Source organism: Apteryx rowi, unplaced genomic scaffold, assembly GCF_003343035.1.
Source record: "Apteryx rowi isolate R43461 unplaced genomic scaffold, aptRow1 scaffold_274, whole genome shotgun sequence".
Classification (NCBI taxonomy): domain Eukaryota; kingdom Metazoa; phylum Chordata; class Aves; order Apterygiformes; family Apterygidae; genus Apteryx; species Apteryx rowi.
Genome location: NW_020449130.1, coordinates 712963 through 735390, shown reverse-complemented (window position 1 = coordinate 735390; position 22428 = coordinate 712963). Strand labels below are relative to the sequence as shown.

General features: G+C 37.1%; 1 protein-coding gene across 1 annotated transcript in view; it reads right to left on the bottom strand.

The window, feature by feature from the left end:
- Nucleotides 1-22428, bottom strand: part of PARD3 (par-3 family cell polarity regulator) — a 519789-nt gene that overhangs the window by 408378 nt on the left and 88983 nt on the right. Inside the window, exon 3 of the mRNA XM_026068529.1 lies at nucleotides 11801-11902. Within this exon, the coding sequence (XP_025924314.1) occupies nucleotides 11801-11902 (102 nt within the window). The remainder of the gene's footprint in view (nucleotides 1-11800; nucleotides 11903-22428) is intronic.

The window sequence follows — 22428 nt, the reverse complement described above, 5'->3', positions numbered from 1 at the left end:
TGCATTTTCAAGCTAATACTGAAACTTACACTGGCACAGTAACTTAAACTCCCTTAACTCTGTTTCGGCATGTTGTCCTCAAAATTTAGGAGCAGATGTAATGGGCAGGGCCTGAAAACAACTCACATGTGACAAATTCACTCATACTGCTAATGGAAATCTAGTTTATTTCTAAGCATTTGTGGAAGCACTATTTGCAAAATATTAAATAGCTTTATGTTCTACACAGCTGCTTAAGAATTCCCTTTAAAGTTGTGTGTGCATCCATCAATTCAGAGAGCTGGATGGCCATAAAGCCAGTGATCCCGTGTTCCTTTCATATAAGATTAAAGTGTAGATCAGTATACAAAGACATCTCATGAACTGACTCACTTGTTTTTATTTGATTTACTACAGTGCCCAGTACATTCACTCTTTAGTGAAATCTCATTTAATTGCTATTCCAACTATAAAAGATAAAGACCTGTGCATGAAAGTCGTTTATTATGGAAGTGCGATAATGCCAAGACATTAAGCTGTCCTCTAACCCTAAGAACTGGTCCCACCAGAATTGGCGCTGCTGCTGCTGCGGACTCGCATTACCTGTTCCGGAATAAGTTAAATATTTCACTCCCTAAAGCTCTCAGTCTGGTACATTTCAACATTAAAAAAAACAATAATACTGAAGAGCAGTGAAACAGCTGTAATCTGAATAATCACTTCCAAAGTTTCAGTACACATCATGTTTTTAGCACAACAGACAGAACCTTACCAACAGCTCACCAGGTGTGTATTACACTATAGGAGCAACTCCTGGAGACAAAACACAAATCACCAATCACATATCTTAAAAGCAAAGAAGATGCAGACTTTTCTTACAGTTAAATTCACACTACAACTTCCACCAAGTCAAAAGAAAAATTAGAGCAAAAAAATCCAGCTTTATCTTCATGCAAGCTTGTATACATACACGATGTACTCACAACACAGGTTTCAGATCAGCAGAGACTGTTTTCCACTTCATATTAATTAACAGGGTGAGGTTTACAAACTTTTTAAGTATTTAGGAAATAAAGACAATTTTTAAGGAAAGTGCACCCCAAGAATATCCTAATACAAACCTGCTTTTTCTGTGCCTGTCTTTTTTGAGCATCCAGTGTAGCTGACTTAAAGCTGAGAGACTTGGACTGTCTCCTAACTTTCACTGAATCTCTCCGGCGATCATATGAAAAAGACGACGACTTCTTTGTAATTTTCCTCTTAGGTGTGTCTGCCATTTCTTCCACCAAAATATGGTTAACTCCAAGCAAGCAATGTCCCAAGAAAACAAAAACTCAGTACCAAGAAGCTTCCAAATGCTACCAACTTTACAGGGAAGAGTCTTCAATCCTACAGGACATGAAGCAACCTACAAAGAATGGAGCCCACCAAATAATAATTTCAGTTTTTCCTGTAGGTTGTACCGATGAAAAAAGCAGGTGCCCTTGCAACGTTGTATGTCACTGAAGAGCAGGCAGAACTCCTTCTTGCTGTATAAACTCAAACAGGCTTCAGCAGTGATGCTAATCTGAAAAATGTAGTGACTATCCTGCTGAGCACGCTGAAGGTGAACGGAAGGTAGTTCCTACACACCAACAGGGTGTGGAAGTAGTACACCGACAGGGTGTGGGGATGAAGCAGAAGACTTTGGGTTCAAAGCATCCTCTTAACTCCTTCCTTTCTGGGCTACTGCTAACTAGATATATGAAAAGTCAGGCTGGTGGGAGTGTCCCCAAATGGAGGGAATTATTTTCTTACTTTTGTACTTAAGGCACTTGCTGAAGAAACCTTTAACATGAGATAGCTATCCATTCATTATGAGCTCAGTTTTAACATAATTCAAATATTCCTTTTTCTCCCTTTGTCATAAGGACTAGTCGCGCTATAAATGTATGAGGTACTTCTATCTACTAAGCCAGCTGGAAAATAAAGCCTGAGCCTACGTACACATCTCACCATCATTACTGGGAAACAATTACGAAGTTACAGCACTCTCTTAAGACCTTTTAGTATCGATGGATAAGAGGGCAACATTAATGAGTTCTCAACAGCTGTGATTGCAAGCATTGTACCAGGCCTGTGTTTAGGTAGGAACGTTTCCCTTGCATAACACATTAGTCAAGGAACGCTACAAGGGTGTATAATCCCACAACTTGCTGTTATTGATTTCAACTAAGCAAAACATAACCAAAGCACTAGGTTGCAAGTATAGGAACGTGCTTTACGTTGCTGGGTAAGCCCTTCACAGAGTACGTTGCAACCCTACCACTGGCAGATTTAAATCTAGGTTAAAAGATAAAAAGGAAAATTATCTTTTGGCATATTTATGCCATTGTCCAGGGTCTTTGCCAGAAACTTTTCCTTAATTTATTCATGATGATACTTCGCATACAAAGCAACTGTGAATAATTTATACTTGCAGGATTATCCATTACTATATTAAGCTTTAATATGGGCCAATTCTCTAGTGAATGAGTCTTACCACCTCTACAAGGAAATATCTGTAAAGTTATAACATTATTTCTTTTAAGACTACTAATATCAATGGGAAAGAGGGTGGTGTTAATGAATTCCCTCTACCACCTTGAACTGCAATTTTTTCCTTTGTTGTAGAATGAATAACATACCCCTAGGATAGAGCGATATTGCTAAAATTAATGAAGAGGTACCAGAATATCATGCATTTATTAGTCATAATGGCCTAATTCTAGATTCACTACAGATTTCTGTGGAGATTTACACTGTGCAGAGTAAAACACTGCTTCATATAATTTACAAGTACTATATCCAAGTAGTGCCTGTAGAATTACATTACAAGGCATAGTAAGAAATTTTCTATTTTTCATTATTAAATGAAATTTTAGTAGAAAATATCCCTTAATTGGAATGGGTTTATAATACTGTAGCAGTCATCAGCCACAGCCACATACTGACCTTCTGTGTTAGCAAAACTGGACACTGTGAGGCCGTCATCATTTCAAGACTGTCTCTGGGGTCTTCACTGGAAGTTTAGATTAAGGGGACTCTTAGTTACAATTTGAGACTCTACATAAATTAACAGTACCCATGATTTACAAGTACCTCCTTTTAGGAGAATAGAAATAAGCAGACAATTCAGCATAACTCTTGCTTCTAAACCAAGACATCTCAAGAATAATTATGTCCTCCAAACCTTCTTGAAGGATCTGCAGCATTTGTTAAAAGTCACAGGCATATTGATAAATCATAAAAATTAAGGTCAAGGAAAGTCTGAAAGCCTTTTACAGATAGCTACTCTTATGAGTTATTCTAATCATGCTCTTATTTGCACAGAAATAAAACAACAGTGATTAAGACTGGAACAAATAAACAATGAAAATCCATTAAAATGCATTTTATCTCATTGTAGTTTGACTGAATGTACATTTGACATGACATCAAATACTGGATATGATCCTGATCATTTCACTTCAGTAAGAAACCCATGAGATCTAAAATAGGTGCAGGGAAAGTTAACAATAATGATCAGAGATGTGAAAGAATATTCATATGAGAGAGAAAGAAAATAAATTAGGATGGGAACAGAGGTCCTTAACACCTTTAATAATACTGAAAAAGGTCTAGAGTCTATTTACTCACAGTTCCCCTAATACAAGAATCTGCAGCACTTAATAAAGTCGAGTCTGAAAACTAAAGGTATAATTTTTCCATGCAAAATGTATTGCCTTTTGTTTGCTTTGATAATGAAAACTTTAGTTTCATTTGATGCAGCCAGACCTCACACTGAAAAAAAGGCGGTGAATGATTCTTCAATGTCCCCTGTGATTTTACAGTCCTCTACGGTTTGCTTCTTTCATCTTCTTTTCAAGGCTAAGAGTCCTAGTCCATCTGGATGTTCCTGGTAGAGAAGCCTGGCACCTCTTCTGAGCTTCTTCTATCTCAGCAAAATCTTGTTTGGTGTGTTTGTTTCTGGACAGAGGAAGCAGAAAGTCTCCCAGCAACACAATAGAGCGGCAGGCTGCCATTGCCCTTGCTGTTCCCTGCCCCCTCCTTTGCCATAGCGGCCAAGCGGCCACCGGCAGCCTTGGGGCTCCACAAGGGAAGGCCTCACCTGCTCCTCCCTCCCACTCATGTCCCCACTCTCCGTCTCCTCACGTCTTCCCTCACATGTCACCTGCTCCCAGCCAAAAGTCTTCTCCCTTTCCTAAGGCAGCTTGCCAGACCCTTTGGTGGGCTGATGATGCTCACTAAGCATTCAGACGCTTTTCCAAAGATGAGTTTTCTGCTGTTTTAGCGAATAAATGAGCTTAGAGAGGGTGTCCAAAGAGTGGCAGAGCCTGCACAAGATAAGTGGCGGGGGGAAAGAGAAAGGAGGAAGAGGAGGACACAGCTGCTGGAAGCAGTAAGCTTTATGCTGTTTTATTATATCTCACAGAACCATACCTACCTTGCAGCTTCAGCTGATGTTTCCAGAGGTCTGTCTATCATAAAATCATGAACATATTCCCAAATACAATAGCTAGCTCCAAGCTCATTATTGTATACCTCCAGATAAAAGTCTCTGTCTCTGAAAACACATCACACTTGCCATAATCAAATTTTGTTCATCGTGTTATTGTCTACTCCCAAGATATACTGCAACTCTTCATCATCACTGTTTTACTAGCATTATCTAGTTTCACACCAAAATTTATCACTTCATTATTTAATTTACCTCTTCCCTTTTTTGGGCAATAATTACTAATATGTTGAACAATCCATGTTCTATTTTCTATCTTGCAATCAGTTAGTTATCCGTAAGACCCCCTCCTCTTACTCTTATCCCATGGCAGGTGGGGTTTTTTTGTTTGGTTGGTTTTGATTACACTAACCAAGTCACTATTGCTCATATGTTCAGGGCTGGCTTTCTCCAGAGAACTCTGTTAGATTTGTGAGAGATGACTTTCTTCCACAACACTGTCATGGCTCTTCCTCAGTGTATCATATGCATGCAAGTGCCTGCTATTCTATACAGAACAGTTTTTACCAATTTATTTTCAGAGGTTACCCTGACCTGCATCTCCAGATCTCTATGGAAACTAATTTACAAATTATAATATTTTCTTTGTTCCATTCCTCTCCTACCTGGGAATTCTAAGTAGTGTGTTACAACAACCACTTTGGTAATTCAGGAAAAGAATTTGGATACAGCACTTTATCCGAAAAATAAACAATGAATCATCAACATAAATGTTGTCTTCGCAGAGCTAGAAAAAGTAAACTGTGACGATATTACTAATTTGGAGAACAGCACTGAAAGGGACCTAAAAGTCAGATCTGCAGATCAGAAAAAAACGTTAGTTAGCTTTAGCATCTCTTAATGGTAGGAAAATCCACACAATGTTTCAGTATTAATATGTGACTCTTAGTATTTCCTCATTTCTCCTGGATTTATTCTTGCCCATAAACACTGTAAAGTTAAAACTTATTTTATTAGAAATATTACAAGCATTTTAATTCAATACTTCAATAGAAAAAAAAGTTTATATTTGAGGTATGCTTTTGCAAAATATGTCTTAAGTAGCATCTGGGAATAAAGATTATCTAAAGACTTTGATTTTCTACTTGTTTTAAATCCAGCAGCAAGCTGGACCTAAGAATCATCTGCCCATCCCAGCAATAATGAGTCAATAGTGTTAAAGCAAGAAAACCTGGTAAAACAGAAGCATTCTGATTTTACCAAGATGTCAGAATTTCATTCAGTATCAAAGTGTCAATTCTCTTAAAATCTAGTTAAAATAGGAAAGCCATACAGAATATAAGATGACATCAAGAGCTCACTATTAAGCTCTTATTAATATTTTTAAATATTATTACACAAAAGAACCATGAAATTGTTATATGAAAGGTTTCTTTCCCAATATCTATACTTTCCCAAGCTCAGTGGTACAAGTAGTTATTTTAAGCTGTTAAAAGGAAAGAACACCTTATGCTCAAGAAGTGCTTTGCCAAGTCACTTATGAGTAACAACAAATTGTTTCAAGGTCACCCTATTTTCCTGAGATACAGGGAAGGTAGTCACAGAATAGAATTAGAGAAATTGCATGCTATATCAGGGATGATCACGGTAATCTTTGAAAATTAATTCTACGAAAATGTTTTGAAGGAAAAGGAAGGAGAAGGGCATACCAAACATGTGACATTGTAAATACTAAATATCACACTTTTGAGTAACATTTTGACATTTTCTAGTTTTGCTATTAGATTTACTGCATTAGCTCTAGATGCTCCTTCATTCACTCCATGGTTTTAATCTTTTAATGGCAGAAACAAACTTCAGAAGTAGTCAAATTGTTTGCTTTCTCTGCTTGTGGTTTTAGGGTTTAATTCTTAAGTCTCCAAGTCAAAGAAATTTTAAATGTAAACTCAGCAGTAAGTTCACTTAAATGATGCAGAAGGAGACCCAAATTTAGTACAACAACATTACTTTGAGTATTCTGATTATGTGCTGATGAAAACCTAAAGATAACTCAAATTTATCTGTACAACTTCCACAATGTTCTAAAGCTCTTTAACATTTTACAGAATACGCAGACACAGGGTTACCAGCATTTCATTCTTTTTATATGCACCATGTTGTCATTGGTCTGCCCAGAATTATTACAAGATTGGGGTCTTGCATAACTCGCCCTAAAACTAAGAGTGACAGCACAAAATCAGCAACAGCTAGAAACTGTAATCACAGCTCTCCAGTCCCAAGCTAGCCTTTAACCATAAGATTACAATGCATTCGCTCAAATCAGAGTTATTTTTGTGTTAGTTTCAAGCTAACATTTGTTACAAACAAATACAGTCATCCTTTCCAAACCCACATTTTGTATATCACATCTCTCTAACTCAACTGTGCTTTCCAAGAGGAAGTAAACAAAACAACAGTATTATTTAGAATTGACCATATGTTTAACACACACAAAAAAAGTTCATTTCCTTTCCACTATGCTGGGAAAAGTTCCTATTACATCTTCATACTGTATGAAGAAAACTGCTAAAAGACTTTCTAACGTCATGCTAGAAATAAGCAGACATTAAATTAATAATAATAATAATAATAATAGTCTTTGTAAGTCTCTAAAAGGGGATGCAAATAATGTGCAATTGATCTCACTGAATTTCAGCAGCAATCTGATTACTTAACATAACTCTAGATTATGAATGCATATGAACTCCATTTCAACAGAGGTCTACCAAATGAATGTCTGTCTCATTTTCACCAGCAGTATTTCACACAGAACAGCAACTCTTTGAGCATCCTCTAGTAAGTTCAAAGTATGTCAAACTACCAGTAACCACCACCATCACCTCAACCTGCCAATAACCTAGCCCCGGATACCACCAACAGGCGCGCACACAGCCATACGTATGAAACTTTACTCTGCACAACACCAAACAATATTGCTCCATTTCCCACCTCTGAACTCAGTGAGCACAGATACAAATTACGCAGGTTGAAGAGCAGACCGAATATTTGAAAATGGTAGGTCAAGCAAAGAAAGTCCATTCCTTGGTTTAGAGAACAATATTCAGACTGTAACTCTGACTTATAAGGATACACCAAAATGCAGTAAATTAACCAGTGGTTATTTCTGAGAAATAGTGCATTGCATTCATAAGGACAGTGATGAATGAAATCATAAGATGCCAATGTTTTTATAGTTATAGGTTATTAATCCCAAGCTACCAAAAATCTAATGCATTTGGGCAAATGAACTTTTAAATAACTGCCATTAACTTCATACCATAGCATGCTTCAAACTAGCACTATTTGCCACACTGCATACCAAAACCAGTGGCTGTTAATGGCAGCCCCTCATTATTCTCTTGGGAAGGAAAACCTCTAATTTTTAGGAAATGTTGTTGCTACACCAAGCAGAGACATTTTGGTCTCTAAAGCTTTTCACTGAGCAACAGCCTGAGCATTACTGTGCAGGAAAATATATATAATTCCACATGAAATAATTTTCTAAAATTGTTCTCAGTACAAGTGACAACTTCAGTGAGAATTCAGTTGAGAGTAAGTGTATATTCATACATGCACACATTGTTAAAATGGGAGATTACACACCAATTTCCTGAGTATTTTTTCCATGAGATAAACAAAAGCCTACAAGATTCCTGAATAAGTACCTTCATATTACGCCCAAAGTATGAAGACCACTGAAGCGTCTATGCACTTCAGTCTCCCAGGAGAAAACACGGTGAAGGATGGATTTGGGAATTTTGGGTTTGGTTTTGTTTTTCTTTTCTTTTTCTTTTTGCTGTTGAGAATGTCTGCCTACGAAGAACTGAACTGAGGTCATCAAGTATGTTCTCATCTAATTGGAAACTTGTCAAGTCAACATATGTTTTTTTGAGAACCTTCAAATGAAAGACTACTTTTACAAACAACAGAAGTCAAAACAAAATTGTTTGTAAACACATATTTTAAAAAAATCTGCTGACAAAATGCACGTACAAGAACCATATATTTATAAAATAATGGAAATAGGTTACTCAGTTGACTGAAAGCAATTTGAAGGGAGTTATTTACCTTTTTGTTCTGGTATGTAGATATTGCCCAAGCATTTCAAGGAGCTTCCTCATACAGTACCAAACATGCTCATCTTTAGGATTTAGTGGCAATGGATGCTACCAGTTGAAAACAGATTCTTGTTTCTTGAAGCTAAATATTTTTCAAAACCAAACCCCTCTGCCAAAAGCTACCATTTGTATTCCCGTATAGAGAAAGAGAGAGATAAATATAAAATATATGGCTATATTTCCATTGAAAACTATCTTTCCATAATGAAACCTAGAGAAAATTTGCAATTTGGTCAGAAACAAAGGTTTTGATAAAAAAAGTTATCCAATTTAGTATTTATTAATGCAGCTATGTGTATTAAAAGAAAAATAAACTTTCGTCATCAACTTCATGTGTAGTGATATTGTGTAATGTGAATGTTGAAGTTGCAATCCAGCAAAGCTGGAATGCATTATGCTCTGTCTGAATGAACTATGTTAAAAGACTTGCAAAAAGCTGTTTCAGAAAGAAACAGTTTCACAAAATCCATTTTCTTGTGTAGACTGTCTTGTGGTTTTCTTCTTTTTAAGATGAACTGTACTGGACATACCAAATTATTCCTCAATGCAACTGGTTAACCTTCACTCATCCATTCCGTTTTACTAAGGGACAAAAGAAAACCAAAATATAGTGACAGAAGAAGCTAAATTAAGTCATGCTATCATGCTGCATGTTAATGGGAAGGAGACCATCACAGTGATGCTTCTCCTGTTCCACTCAGAACAGCTGCTGTGTCTCTAAGGATCTTTATATTTGTTACAGGATAAAACATGTTCTCCATGGAGACAGTGGAAAAGGAGTAAATATATTCTTCACATTACTTACAGAGTTTTATTTTATTAATATAGATCACTAAACCAAACAACAAATTTACTGTGAGGAAAGCATGATCCTTAGCTGCTTCACATTCTGCATTGTGCTTACATGACGTTGCATAAACAATTACGGCACAGAAGCAACATAAAAAAGACAAAAATTATGTTCATCACTTTGGGGATGATTCTTACATCTGAAGATTCATAAGAGCAAAGTGATTTTCAAAAGTACAGACAACAGGTAGTACGTAGCACAACTATCTTGTCTGCAAGGATTTAAAATCTTGTGAAAATGAACACAAAGATATTAAGACTAGTTTTGCAAGATGTTAGGTATTTTTATCCCAACTCAGAAAAAAAAAAGATACAAACTTATGTTTAACTTTGAGCATAACTAATCCTACAACGATAAATTAATTAAATGTTGAGACATCAACTGTTTAAATGCTTTTTAACAGGATGTTCTTAAGCATGCATCTAAAATGTTACTAACTGGAGTTATATGCAGCACTTTGCAGTAATGAGACCTATACCAGCTTCTGCTAACACAGAACTAGTTGATACACTTGCTATGGAGGAAGCATAAAATCCAAAGTCAACAATCAGGCCACCAGGAAGGTCAGCTGTAAAATGTAAGATAGGCGACTGAAAAACAGTGACTAAGGACTGAAGTGCTTGAAAAGAATCAAACGTGAAGGTCAAATGAGAATGATTAATTCAAGGATATAAACCACTATAGCACAGTGCATGTTTATGTTGCACCTTCCTAATCAACACTACAAGGTCCTTTAAAAGAATGAAATGTGACTGATAAATGCTATCAGTACAGGCATGCCAGATTCACAAAATCAGAGGAAACAAGGTTGGCAAACACTGAAATAAATACCACTAGTAGTTGTTAATAGGTATCTTGTCCATCTACACAGAAAAGCAATATTGCAATAATGACTTTGCTTATTTCAGTTGCACTCAAGAGTTTTTCACGTATTAGTCATGCACATAAAAACACCCACAGAGTTTCACTGTGGGGAATTACCGCACTTGAAGCCAGCTAAGCTAAGGTAATAGCTAAAGAATGAGGTCTTAAAGTCACCAGAATTTAAACTTCTCCCTCTGAAGGGAGAAGCACGTGAGGAGCTAAGTGCATGAGTCAAAAGAGTTTAAAAGAAAATATGTATTATGATAGCTTCCACCAGCCTCCTCGAAGCCTGTCCACAAAAGCTTAACTAATCGTACAACTGAGCACTTGAAAATGAGATAACTAACTAGAGGTTTTAATTACCTTTTAATAGATAAAATGCTCCATAGTATCTAAATTTTCATGAAACCTTAGCTGGGCACTATTTTTATGGAAGAAATTCCTGAAAACTCAATGCTGTTACTCTATACAGCTCCAATAATCCCAGCATTTCAGACAGTGAGGAGTCTCTGTGTCTCAAGATTCCTCACATAATTCTTCTTTTTAAAGTCTTGGTTGAAATAACCATGCCAATTCAATTCTGTCACAAGAAATAACTGCAAGCAAAGAATTTATGTCTGAAAAATTAACCTAAGAGTCATCATTTGGTCTCTTTTCAAGCAGTCTTCAGACTGGCTGTTGCTTCCAGCAGAGGCAATTCCAGATGCTGCTCGTGAGGAGAGCAGGGTCCTGCACACACACTGCCAGACTGACGGCTGTGTCAGGCTCAGGCACTGCCAAGAGCTTCAGCAAACACATGCAGCTTCACAAAGAAAGTCAGCATTCAGCATATTTATATACAACTTCTACAGTTTGCTAGCAGTGTTCCTTACCATACCTCATTTGAGCATGTAATTCAAAGACACAAATACCTATAATCTCAAACAAACAGCCATTAACTAAAAATGTCTTAGCTGACTGTGATCTAAATCTCTTCCAGAAAAATCAACCAAACAAAGGAGGTCAACAAACAGAAGTGGACAACTATTTTTTAATGTTCTGTGTATCCAGCAATTCCTCCCCAAAAGATTTTTGAAAAACAATGAATCAACATTCCACTTTTTAGAAACAGCACATATTTTTCACATATTCAACTGATAATATGAAGCTACAATCTTAACTTACAGATTCAATTTTTTAAATTATTGTTCTCCCATATGAGATTTTTATTCTTTCAGCCTCATTTTCCTGCTTTAACTTATACAGAGCCAAAAAGGAGGGGAAAACCATGATTTTAATAAAAGATATCATATTAAAAAGATACACTTTTTAAAAACATATCAATAATAGACTTCCTACGTCTGTCAAACAAACTGCACAAAAAAATTAAAACCTTGTAGTGCTTGACTCACTTTTGGACACGTGCTGGAAACATCGTGTGCTATGACCATACGCAGTGCACTCTGAGCTTCTTTCATAACTATTTGTACTTACACGGTCTTTGTCATCGGCTACATCACAGAGAATGTCATCAAGGTCTAAGATCCCACCGTCCCCATGCTCCAGTCGATGCACTTGTATCCAGTAGTTTGGGTCCTGTATAAAAGGAGAAAAAATACGTCAGATATCACATTCAAATGGAAAAAGATTAATCCCCCATATAGCATATAACATCTCACTCCTACAAATACTCAATATTAAAACATCCATTTAGGTCATACTCCTGTAAGTAAATGTTACATTGCTGATGTAAAGCCAAAGTTCTTTTTTTTAATCCGCCTACTTTAGGTACTTATATTTCCAACTTTTATCAGATCTAGACGATTCACAATCCCAACACTGACAGGCAGAGAAATTCCCAGTTTTATTGAATTTACACAGTATATAAAGAGGCAAGTGCATCCTCCTCAAAATGATATAGCCCAGACACAATGGTCAACAGCTAAAGACTTTACAGAAGAGCTGAACAGCTTATGTTACAGCTACAAATGAATATTTAAATGATATCAAAGGAATTTCTACCAGTGCTTTGATAGTTGGTAGGTTGGTAGATGAGATATCTGAATCTTTCATGAAGAACACTTTCCCCATTTTAAATTTAAAAAGATACATACATATGCAAATACACATACATATATATACACACATGTATGTATACATACATGTACACACACACACACACACACATATATATTGGTTTACAAGTAACTGGGGAGCTAGCTTTACAGCCTTCACTATTACCTCTGACACAGAAGGAAAACATTAACTAATAGAATAATGTTGCACCCATAAAGTGTCTGCCACATATTACTACAGGACCTGATTGCTGTTTAGTACTCTGTGCGCTATTCTTAAAAGGGTTGTGTGCTAATACACATTCCCCCACAGCAATGCCAACACTCTGGGCTGTTGTTAGCGTGTCTAATAGCAATACAGCTTCACTTCTTTTCACAGAAGAGACATGACCGCAGAAAGTGACTAATTTGGGGACCTTCAAATTTGCAACATCTTGCAAATTGCCTGGCTTCCTAAAAAAAATTAGTGGTGCTCTAAGCATCAAAGTCCTCTCAGCTGTCACTGTCTAAAAGTCAAAAAAAAAAAAAAAAGATCCTGATAGTCATTCAAGATCTTTCAAAATCTTTAGAATAGGAAAAGGTACAAAACATTTCATGAACATATTTCTAAGTTCCTTGATTACCCATTACTGGAGATGGAATGTATTTTCATCCATATAACTTTATTCAATCACTTTTATGCATCATTTACGTGCACCCCACAACATTTTTCAAGTGTTGTTGATGGTTACGAAAATGCAAGCCTGAGGGTAAAAAAAGGCTGGAACAGGACAAGAAAGGGGACAGCCAGAATTCTTCTAAGTCCATATGTATTTTTAAATCTTAAGAGCACATGCTGCATGAAATCTTAAGAGGACATGCTGCATGAAAGAATATCAAGTGATATTCTTTTTGTTTTTAATATCCTCAGTTTGTTTTTAATATCCTACATGTATTTATTTCCCAAGATGGAAAACCAACTTTGCATATAATACATATGCACGTATATGCATATATGTCAATGATTTTGGAGAAACTTGACAACCATGAAACTTGATTTTTTTATGTAAGTACATCCAACTCAAATACTGTTGTAAATTACCATCAGGTGATCAGATTTCAGAATTATATTTTACAGTTATTAAGCTTTTCATTTCAAAAATCAAATTAGTGATTTTTTAAATTTCTGTAAATCTTAAATATCAATACCTTGATCCTACAATATCAATACCAATCCTACTAAGCAAAGATTTGTCACACAATTAACCGGTTTTCCTGATACAGGGCTTCCCCCAAAACGCAGTTACTGTTGTAGTATATTATAGGAAATACTTTCTGTCATAACTCAGCCTATACTTTTGTAAAGTAAAAATTCAGAAATATTTAAAAGTAGTACTACTTTATTCACTTTGTCACACATTATAGAGGTACACATATAGCTATATATTACAGAAATACTACTATAAAAAGGTACTTAACACAAACACTAGCATAAACTTTGTTAAATGTCAACACTTCACTAACATTTTTAGATAGAGTTGGAAAAAAGCAATAGATTTGCATAGAAATCCTTCCAAGTTCCTCAACAAAAAAGTTCTAAAGCAAAGTCCATTGCAGATACACCTTTGGAAAAATCTCCTTTAGCCTAATAGGAAAGATATTCTTCCTCATCCTCAAGCCCATTGTGAAAAAGTCCTTTGCCTCTGGTATCTAGAAGAGACATTGAAACCCAATTACAAAGACCTAGGCTCTTAGGACACGACAGAATTGACAAGGTAGGAAGCATTTTACACTCCTAAGAGGACTTGATTCATGTTTCCATGGCTAATTACCCTGCCTCAAAACCAAGCTGGAATCGAACTATAAGCCAGACTTCCCTGCAGTAACAGAAATGCAAAAACTCGTTTGTGCTTTTAAAAGAGAGTCTGATCCTTCATAGTTCAAGCTCTTAATTTCTTAACAATTTCTGGTTGCATCGCTTAACCTTGTTACTCAAAACTGGAGATATTAAAGACAGATCGGTTGCAATAGTGGCTCAGTGACCTGACTACATCCATAAAAACAAACAGCATCCAGACTGATATTAGAACTCCAGTATTCCTGTATCCTTATACTTATCCTTACACTCTTCTTCCTACCCCAACTATTTCCCACCTCCAATGCAAATGTAAGAAAACATGCATGATTACAAAATCAATAAGAAATGTCACCTTCCAAACCACTATTACGCTATTTCAGTATGTTCAATCTGAATTAAAAATAGCTTAGATATAAGCTGCATACTTTTGCTAATTAGTTCCTTTAAAAGTTTCTCAATATTGCATAAGAAGTTTTAGATAGACTTCTTTTTTTCCTACGCTACCTATACATTGTGCCATAACCTGAGCTGTGGCGGTCGCTTTTCCTGTTTGACAGGGCCCTGATACAAAACAATACATTCGCAAGACCAGACAAGAAATATAGAGAACTAGTTTGGCAAGAATTTACACAGGCAGGATTTGGTAAGTAAATATGAAAGAACAATGAAACTTTTCATTAAAGCCTTCTCCAAACTACACAGAGCAGTGCTTTTCTTGAGGCTCTTTCGCTCCATTAAATTTTCCCATAAATTGAGGATTTGTCGGGGGGAAAGGGAGGTGGGTTAGCAGAGGGGCCTAGTTCACATTTTGTAGAGATTAGTTATATCGGGCTCCCCCAGAAAATTGAAACTAGCGATCTGACTGAGTTAACAAAATCCACAAGAATGGACAAGTTCAAATTTTAACAATTAATTCCATGTAATAACCGATCAAACAGAAGGGAAACATCTAAACTGCAAAAATGTTCAAATTTAAATTCCTATTCCATGTTCTGTCTACAATGAACATATGCTGCATGCTGTATAAGAGTGTGTTTACATGCACTATTTCCTAAATGCAAAAAGACTGGACCAGACTTGACACTGATTTGAATTCAGGTACTACTACATTGACTTTACAAGCAGATCTGTATTCACAATTTGGTCAATTCATATTTCTCCATCGCAACCAGTAAATATAGATTCATAATCTCCTAAATAACAGTAATAATACAATGTAAAGCAGTCAAAAACATTACTTCGAGCAGTTACTGATTCATGACGCTGCAATCAGCAATTCCTAGCGTTTGCCACAGCTTGGCGGGTGGGTGACTGGACGTGCGGGTCCGCTGGGAGGCTCCGGCACCTGCTGCGCCACTGTCGCGCAGTGGCAGCCCACAGCTCCCACGTGACATCTTCAAGCTGTCGTATTATCCAAATTTATCAATAGAAGTTTTAGGTATAAAATTCTAGCATGACATCGAGTTTAAATATATCCAGTACGTCTTCTAATTATAAAAAATATAAAGTGCAAAATACACCAAGTCTGGTAGGTGGATTTTCTATAAAGATGAAAAAGAGTCACTAAATATAATTTAAAATACTATCCAAAAGCTTTTCAAGAAATCTGCTTCAGAATTTTTCTGGTTTAAGAAAACAACATCCTGAACTCCAATGTTTTGCCATTGTTTTAAAATTTGAATTTGTACATTGCAATTGGATTTTCACGTTCTGTCAACAAAACAACAAAACAAAACCATGTTTATATTCTCTCACTTGTTTATGACTGTTTAAAAGGGTACTGCACTCTGCAAACCTGCAATGCATTTAGAGTTATCAAGACACTTTGTTAGGAAACTCATTAGCAACACTGCTCTACCAAAGTGTAAATTGGCAGTGCGCAATTATCTTGTAAAAGCTCTAGAGATGTCTTTGTCACTAGTTCATGCAGAAGAACTAGCAAGTTCACTTAATTGAATACAAGGACCAAAGCAATGCTAAACCTGATTTATAATACGTTCATTTAAATATTGCACCACTCAGCTCAAGTCTAAGCAAGTCAGATCTCCTACTTCCTGTGTACACCCATTTAACTATTCTACTTGACTACGATTATAAAGGTACTTATAATCTAAACTCAGGAGCACTACCCTTTCGGCTCCAAATTATTCTATAATGGAAGATAAATATTTGCTAACTGAACACTAACATGAAGAGTGGAAGCACGAACACATTAACAAAGCCAATAAAAATGCAGTCATTCTTATTCTGTTTACACCATATGACATGATTTTTAAAAAGCATACAGGAAAAACTGAGAAAACCTTCAGTTTAAATAATATTATTCAATATTCTGTAGCTAACAACTTCATGTTCCCACATAATGGAAACAAGGACTACATGTGGGAAGCAAAGTATCTAGAAACAGGAATGGAAATTACAATGTGTTCTTATTAATGGCATAGAAAGATTTCCGACTCCTTTATTTCTAAATAGGTATCTTATTTTTTGTAAATCTACTCTTTCCAAATGTATAAAACTGTTTGTTTAACACTAAAAGTTACAACAAATACAATTGTTCTTTGGAATATTTTGTACACATTGTACAAGAAGAAAGTACCATAAACTTCTTCGTCAAAAAGAGCTACGAATTTAACAGAAAACAGAAAATAAGTCCCCTAAAACTTCCTCCTTGGAATGGGGAGTGTTTGCACATGCCATCCAATTGTGCCCATTGCTGAGATGTAGTCTCACCTGCCAACCAGGACAGCGTCCCGAAGCATCCAAAGGGATGTTTTATCTGCATGGCTACAACTGCATTGCTGGGGGTGGAGGATAATTTCTTGTTTGTGGTTTTTTTAAACCTACCTACGAGGTGAACAGCAGAGAGCACTACTCGAGTAGGACAGCGATCACTCCCGGAAAAGTTTCTTTACTTCTTACCTTTGACCATAATAACCCAGGTTTCCTGACTTCAGCTTACAGCTGGAAGCAGACCTACTATAGTTGCCACTACAATTGTGTACATGCCTTGAAACCAAATAAACTAGATCTTTTCCAAACACACCTCTATTTTCTAACCTGTTCAGGCCAAACATCAAGAGTATTTCTTACTGCAGAGAGGTATCTTTGAAAACAGACTGTATTTTTCAAACTGAACTCAACCGGGCTCTCTCAACCTATCAGAACAGACCTTTCTAACCCTGAAATGATCTAAATTTAGAGATTGCTTATAGCTTTCTGCTTTAAGAACTTTGCCATTAAATAAATCCTTAAATAAATTTTTAATCGTTGTCAATTAAATCATTGTGCACAAATATTCAAGTGTAAACCTCAAAGGAAAATGGGCTCCCCTCAAAGAACAGTCAAACTGCAAAAGCAAACTCCTTCTTCCCAAAGTTTCAGATTTCTAGTTCCATTAATAACTCTATTTATAAAGAGATGAAGAGAAAGCAAGCACGTATTTCTAGTTTCTGTTTAAAATCATCTTGAATTTAAGAGTACATCACATAATGTGGGTGGCTACCTTCACTGTCTTAGGTATTTTGAGAACAGATAAAGTTTCTGTGGCAGAAAAGTACACAGATCAAAACTAACACAAAATAATCAGACGCGGGTGTGTACTGGACTTGTCTGTTCAGCAGCATATGGCACTTGGGCATGTTAACACAGGCAGAAAGGAAAATAATGGTTAATAAAAAACTAATATATCTGAAAATTTGCCAAAGAACTCATTCATTTCCCTGTCTAGCTCTGTGCTGCAGGAGGGAACCGTCAAAACAAGCATTCAGGTGCCAAAAGAAAAGCTGAGAACAGCTCTTAACATAAGCTGAATTCCAGTTACATTCCCCAGCCCAACAATCTAGTAAGAACAAAAACCAGGGTATGAACTGCATCTCATTCACATCACACAGCTCCTGGAATTTCAGACCCAGAGACCTACTGTGCAACATACATTACAGCAACAAGGGGGGGAAAAAGAATTTTTAAAGGCAATTACATTCTATTAGGTATGCTGATATGGGATCATGGGCAGTCAGCAACAATTATTCAATGAGTATGTTCACCATCTCTGTGAGGGTCCAAATCTGCAAGACACTTAATGTTAATGAAGGTACTCCAATAGGCCTCAGAAAGCAGTTGATATCTACAGCTCTTAAATTACCAGGCTGTGAGTTAAAGGAACAGCTTCCCATTTCTGATTGCACTCCATCTGCAATCACTCCCCTCCCACAACCCAGTTCTAGAGCATGTTTACCTTGCCCTGTGCTTCATGAAGTAAAGGAAAGCACAGCTACAAAGGACTGTGGAAAAAGCCGAACAGCGTACAGTAGAAGACAAGCCTCAACCCTTTCATCATCTTCTTCCTTAATTCATAAAACTGCACTTTGGATTGGGCATATTGCAGGCTAAGGTAAATTTTTTGGCATTGCACATTACTGGGAGATAGAGCTGTACATCTAGAAAGGTTACATATCATGCCTTTAGAAAAGGCTTTGATCAGGGATTGACTTTTTTCAAACACACAAGTGTATATACAATGTCTTCAACCAGGAGGTATATAACTGATCTGGGATGAACCAGTTACGGAAATGAGAACAACATGAATCTAACCACTGAAGCATCTTCCTCTATTTTTACATTCACCAACACTTTTCTAGCCTCACTAAAAGGATTTTAACTTGGCAAAAATCCATTCAAGACAGAATCTGAACATCTGACCAATATCACTTTTCTTATGACCCTGAAATGCTGAAAAGGGTGTATATGAAATCAAAAGCAATATTAGCTTTTGCATGCATCCTGAATGTCCACTTTCAGCAGTAACAGTGATTTATTTAAAAAGTTATCCCATTACACTATCAATTTTGGTCCTCAATATAGAAGTCTGATAACAACAAAAAAAACATTAACCAATTATTAGTCCATTTTAGCAATTACATGTCTCCTAAAATGCATCGTAAATTGAAACAATATGGTCAGTAAACTGTTGGAATACTCTTATATATTGAGTTGCATTGCATTTCTATTGGAATACAAAAAAGTATCATAGTACTATTGGATCTTCCTTTAATCAGCAAATTCAGCTGATTCAGCTACTAAAAACGGTAAATTTACTTTGACTGTTAACTACTATGCAGTTTGCATAAACTTTCAAATATGTATGAATCTCTTGCTCTTCTGAAAAGAAAGTCCAGGCACTCAGTGATTTCCTAAATTTACAAGCAAAGTATTCTGAGATATATGCCTAGATGTACTCTTCCTATTTTCCTACCCTACAATTCTCTAGAGAAAATACTCTGAATAAGGATATCTGAGTTCTTATTAAAGCATTACCTCTATTGTGGAAGTTTGCATTTTTTTTTAAATCATCCTGTTTACCTAAAAGCAATCTAAACCAGTTCATGTGTAATCACATCACTGATTAATTTGAATCAGTTTTCCTATGTGCTGGAAACTTCCAATATCTATTAATAGCACAACATTGCTCTGATACACTCCAATAATCTAACATCATGGAATAGTTCAGGTTGGAAAGGACCTCAGGATGTCTCTAGTCCAAACTCCTGCTCCAGGCAGGCTCAGCTACAAGGTCAGACCAGGTTGCTCACAGCTTTATGCAGTTGGATCTTGAAAACTCCAAGGTTCGAACGCCTCTGGGGGCAACCTGTCCTGCTGCCTGACTATCCTCACAGGGGAAACATTCTCAAGGTAAAACCATACCGAGCCCCTCTCATTTCAGTCTACACCCGTTGTCTCTTGTTCTCTCATCACACACCGCCGTGCAGAGCCCGGCTCTACCTTCTCCACGACCTCCCCGTAGGTACTGGGGGCTGCTCTCGCATTCCCCTGAGGCCACCCCGTCCCCGGGCTGCACAAGCCCAGCTCCTGCAGCCTCTCCGCACAGGGTGAGCACTCCAGCCCCAACCGTCTCGGCGGCCTCTGCTGATCTCACTGCAGTTTCTCAATGTGTTTCCTGTATTGGCAGTCCCAAAACTGGACGTACCATCTAGATGTGGTCTAATGAGTGCTGAGCAGAGGGGGATAATCCCTCCCCTCGGTCTCCTGGCCGTTCATACGGCCCTGGGTGCTGCTGGCCCTCGCTGCTGCCCTGGCGCACAGCCAGTTTCTGTCCTGCTTGCGGCCCACCAGGGGACCCCGGGCCTTTTCCACAGAGCTGCTCCCCAGCCGGTCCATCGCCAGCCTGTATCACTGCTCAGGACTCTCCTTGCCTGGTGCAGGGCTGGGCATTTGTCCTGGACAAATTTCATGAGGTTCCTGTGGGCTCCCTCTGAACAGCCACCCTGCCCTTAAGTGTATTGCCCCATCCCTCAGTTAGGGGTCACCTGGAAGCTTGGCCAGAGCACACTCCCTCGCCTCCTCCAGGACACCGAGAGAGACGTTAAACAGGACAGGTCCCAGCATGGACCCCTGTGCTGCTCCACTGGCTACCAGCCTCCAGGCTGTGTACCTGGACCATGGCCCTCTGAGCCTGGCCATATGGCCAGCTTTTTACCCATCCAGCCACCCAGATTAAAATCCCAGCTTCACCGCAGGAATATTGTGGGACACAGTATTGAAAGCCTTGATAAAGTCAAAATAAATGACTTAACTCTCATATTTTCACAGTGCACAGCCCTCTGACCACCAGGAGGTGCCACTACCAAAGGGCAAGTTCAGACTTGAACACCATGATGTCACAGCATCTCTACCCTCTTAACGCTCCCAGGCTGTGCCTTAGCATAAAATCAGATGTTAAAAGTTATTTTGCTCTTCTAGTAGAACACAAGCAACAACTAACTTTGCGAACTAATAAATGAAGTGTAAAGCTTTACATTTGGCTGGGAAAGGTCAACACGTTATATATATATGTTTTTTATATATATATATATATATATATATGTTTATTTACACTGTGCAAGGTTCTGTTATGTTTGTTTGGGGAAAAAAATACTTGAGAAAAAATACATTGAACTGAGTAACATCAGCTCTGTAAACTCCTTCATATTCAAGTAATGAGCACTGCATAACACCATCCTGATGAAAATGTACATCATATTTTTTATGTAGGATTTATTCCTCTGTAAAAAAATCCTAGATCCCTATCTAAGCACTGCCACAAATTCCAAGTGGGCTAAATTCACACGCAAGGTAAGAAAAAAATCTGTCCTTTCCAAAGGTATTTTGTTATAAGTAGAAAAAGCGATTACTCCATAATTCTGCATAATAAATGAACAATGAATGCAACAAAATAGAGTTCATCCAATTGCAATTTAAAATTATTAGTATTAATTTCAGATAACAGACATGAATTTGAGTAATCAAGTCTACAGTTCATAAATATGTAATGAAATGTATTCAGTAGGATGACGCACAATCATCTATGTAGGGACTTCAGAATTTGGGCAATGATGCTTAAAAAGACAAAACATCTTTGGACTGAAGCTTGACAGTTGGACAATAAGTGAACTAAATGAAGGAGAGAAGCATTTTATGTTTCTTCCAAGAGCTTCTCTCTTATGTCCATCCATTATTACAGTATTGCTTGGATTTAAGCTGTCACTGTTTTTTCATCCATCATGATAATTCTTCACATTCAGTACTAGATTTAGACTGGAATAATGTATTTTACTGGAACATCTGTCTATGTATATGTATATCTTTTTAATATGTGTGTGTTTGTGTGTGTGTAAATATATATACACACGTGGTGTGTCAATTAAACAAAAGACTGAGAATCTGGCAAGACACTCCAAGGGAAGATTTAGGAGGGTAGAAACAAAATAGTCCACAGTGATGATTCAGCGTGCGATGGAGAGCCTGAATTATTTTAGACTGTACTGGAAATAAAATTTCTACTTAGTGGCCATTAACATCAAACACCATGAAAAACGGAAACAATGAATTTTGATATATGTTCCTGTCTGGAAAAGGTTAATAATCTTCTCGTATGTGGGGTTTAAATAGTGATTAATATACGGATAGAGACGCAAAAGCATTACTATATAGAGTGCCTCACAGTTCCTACACCCTGTAAACTACAAAGTTAGTAAAAAATATGAAATGTCAGTCTGTTCCAATTCCTATATTATTCTTCTGGAAGCTTCAAAGTCAAAGCCTGGTGGGTAGGACTGTGCAATATAAACAATTACGCTGAACCATGTGGAAGGAATGCACATGCTAAGAGAATCACAGAAAAGTTTATTTACGTTGGTTAAGATATCTTGTGT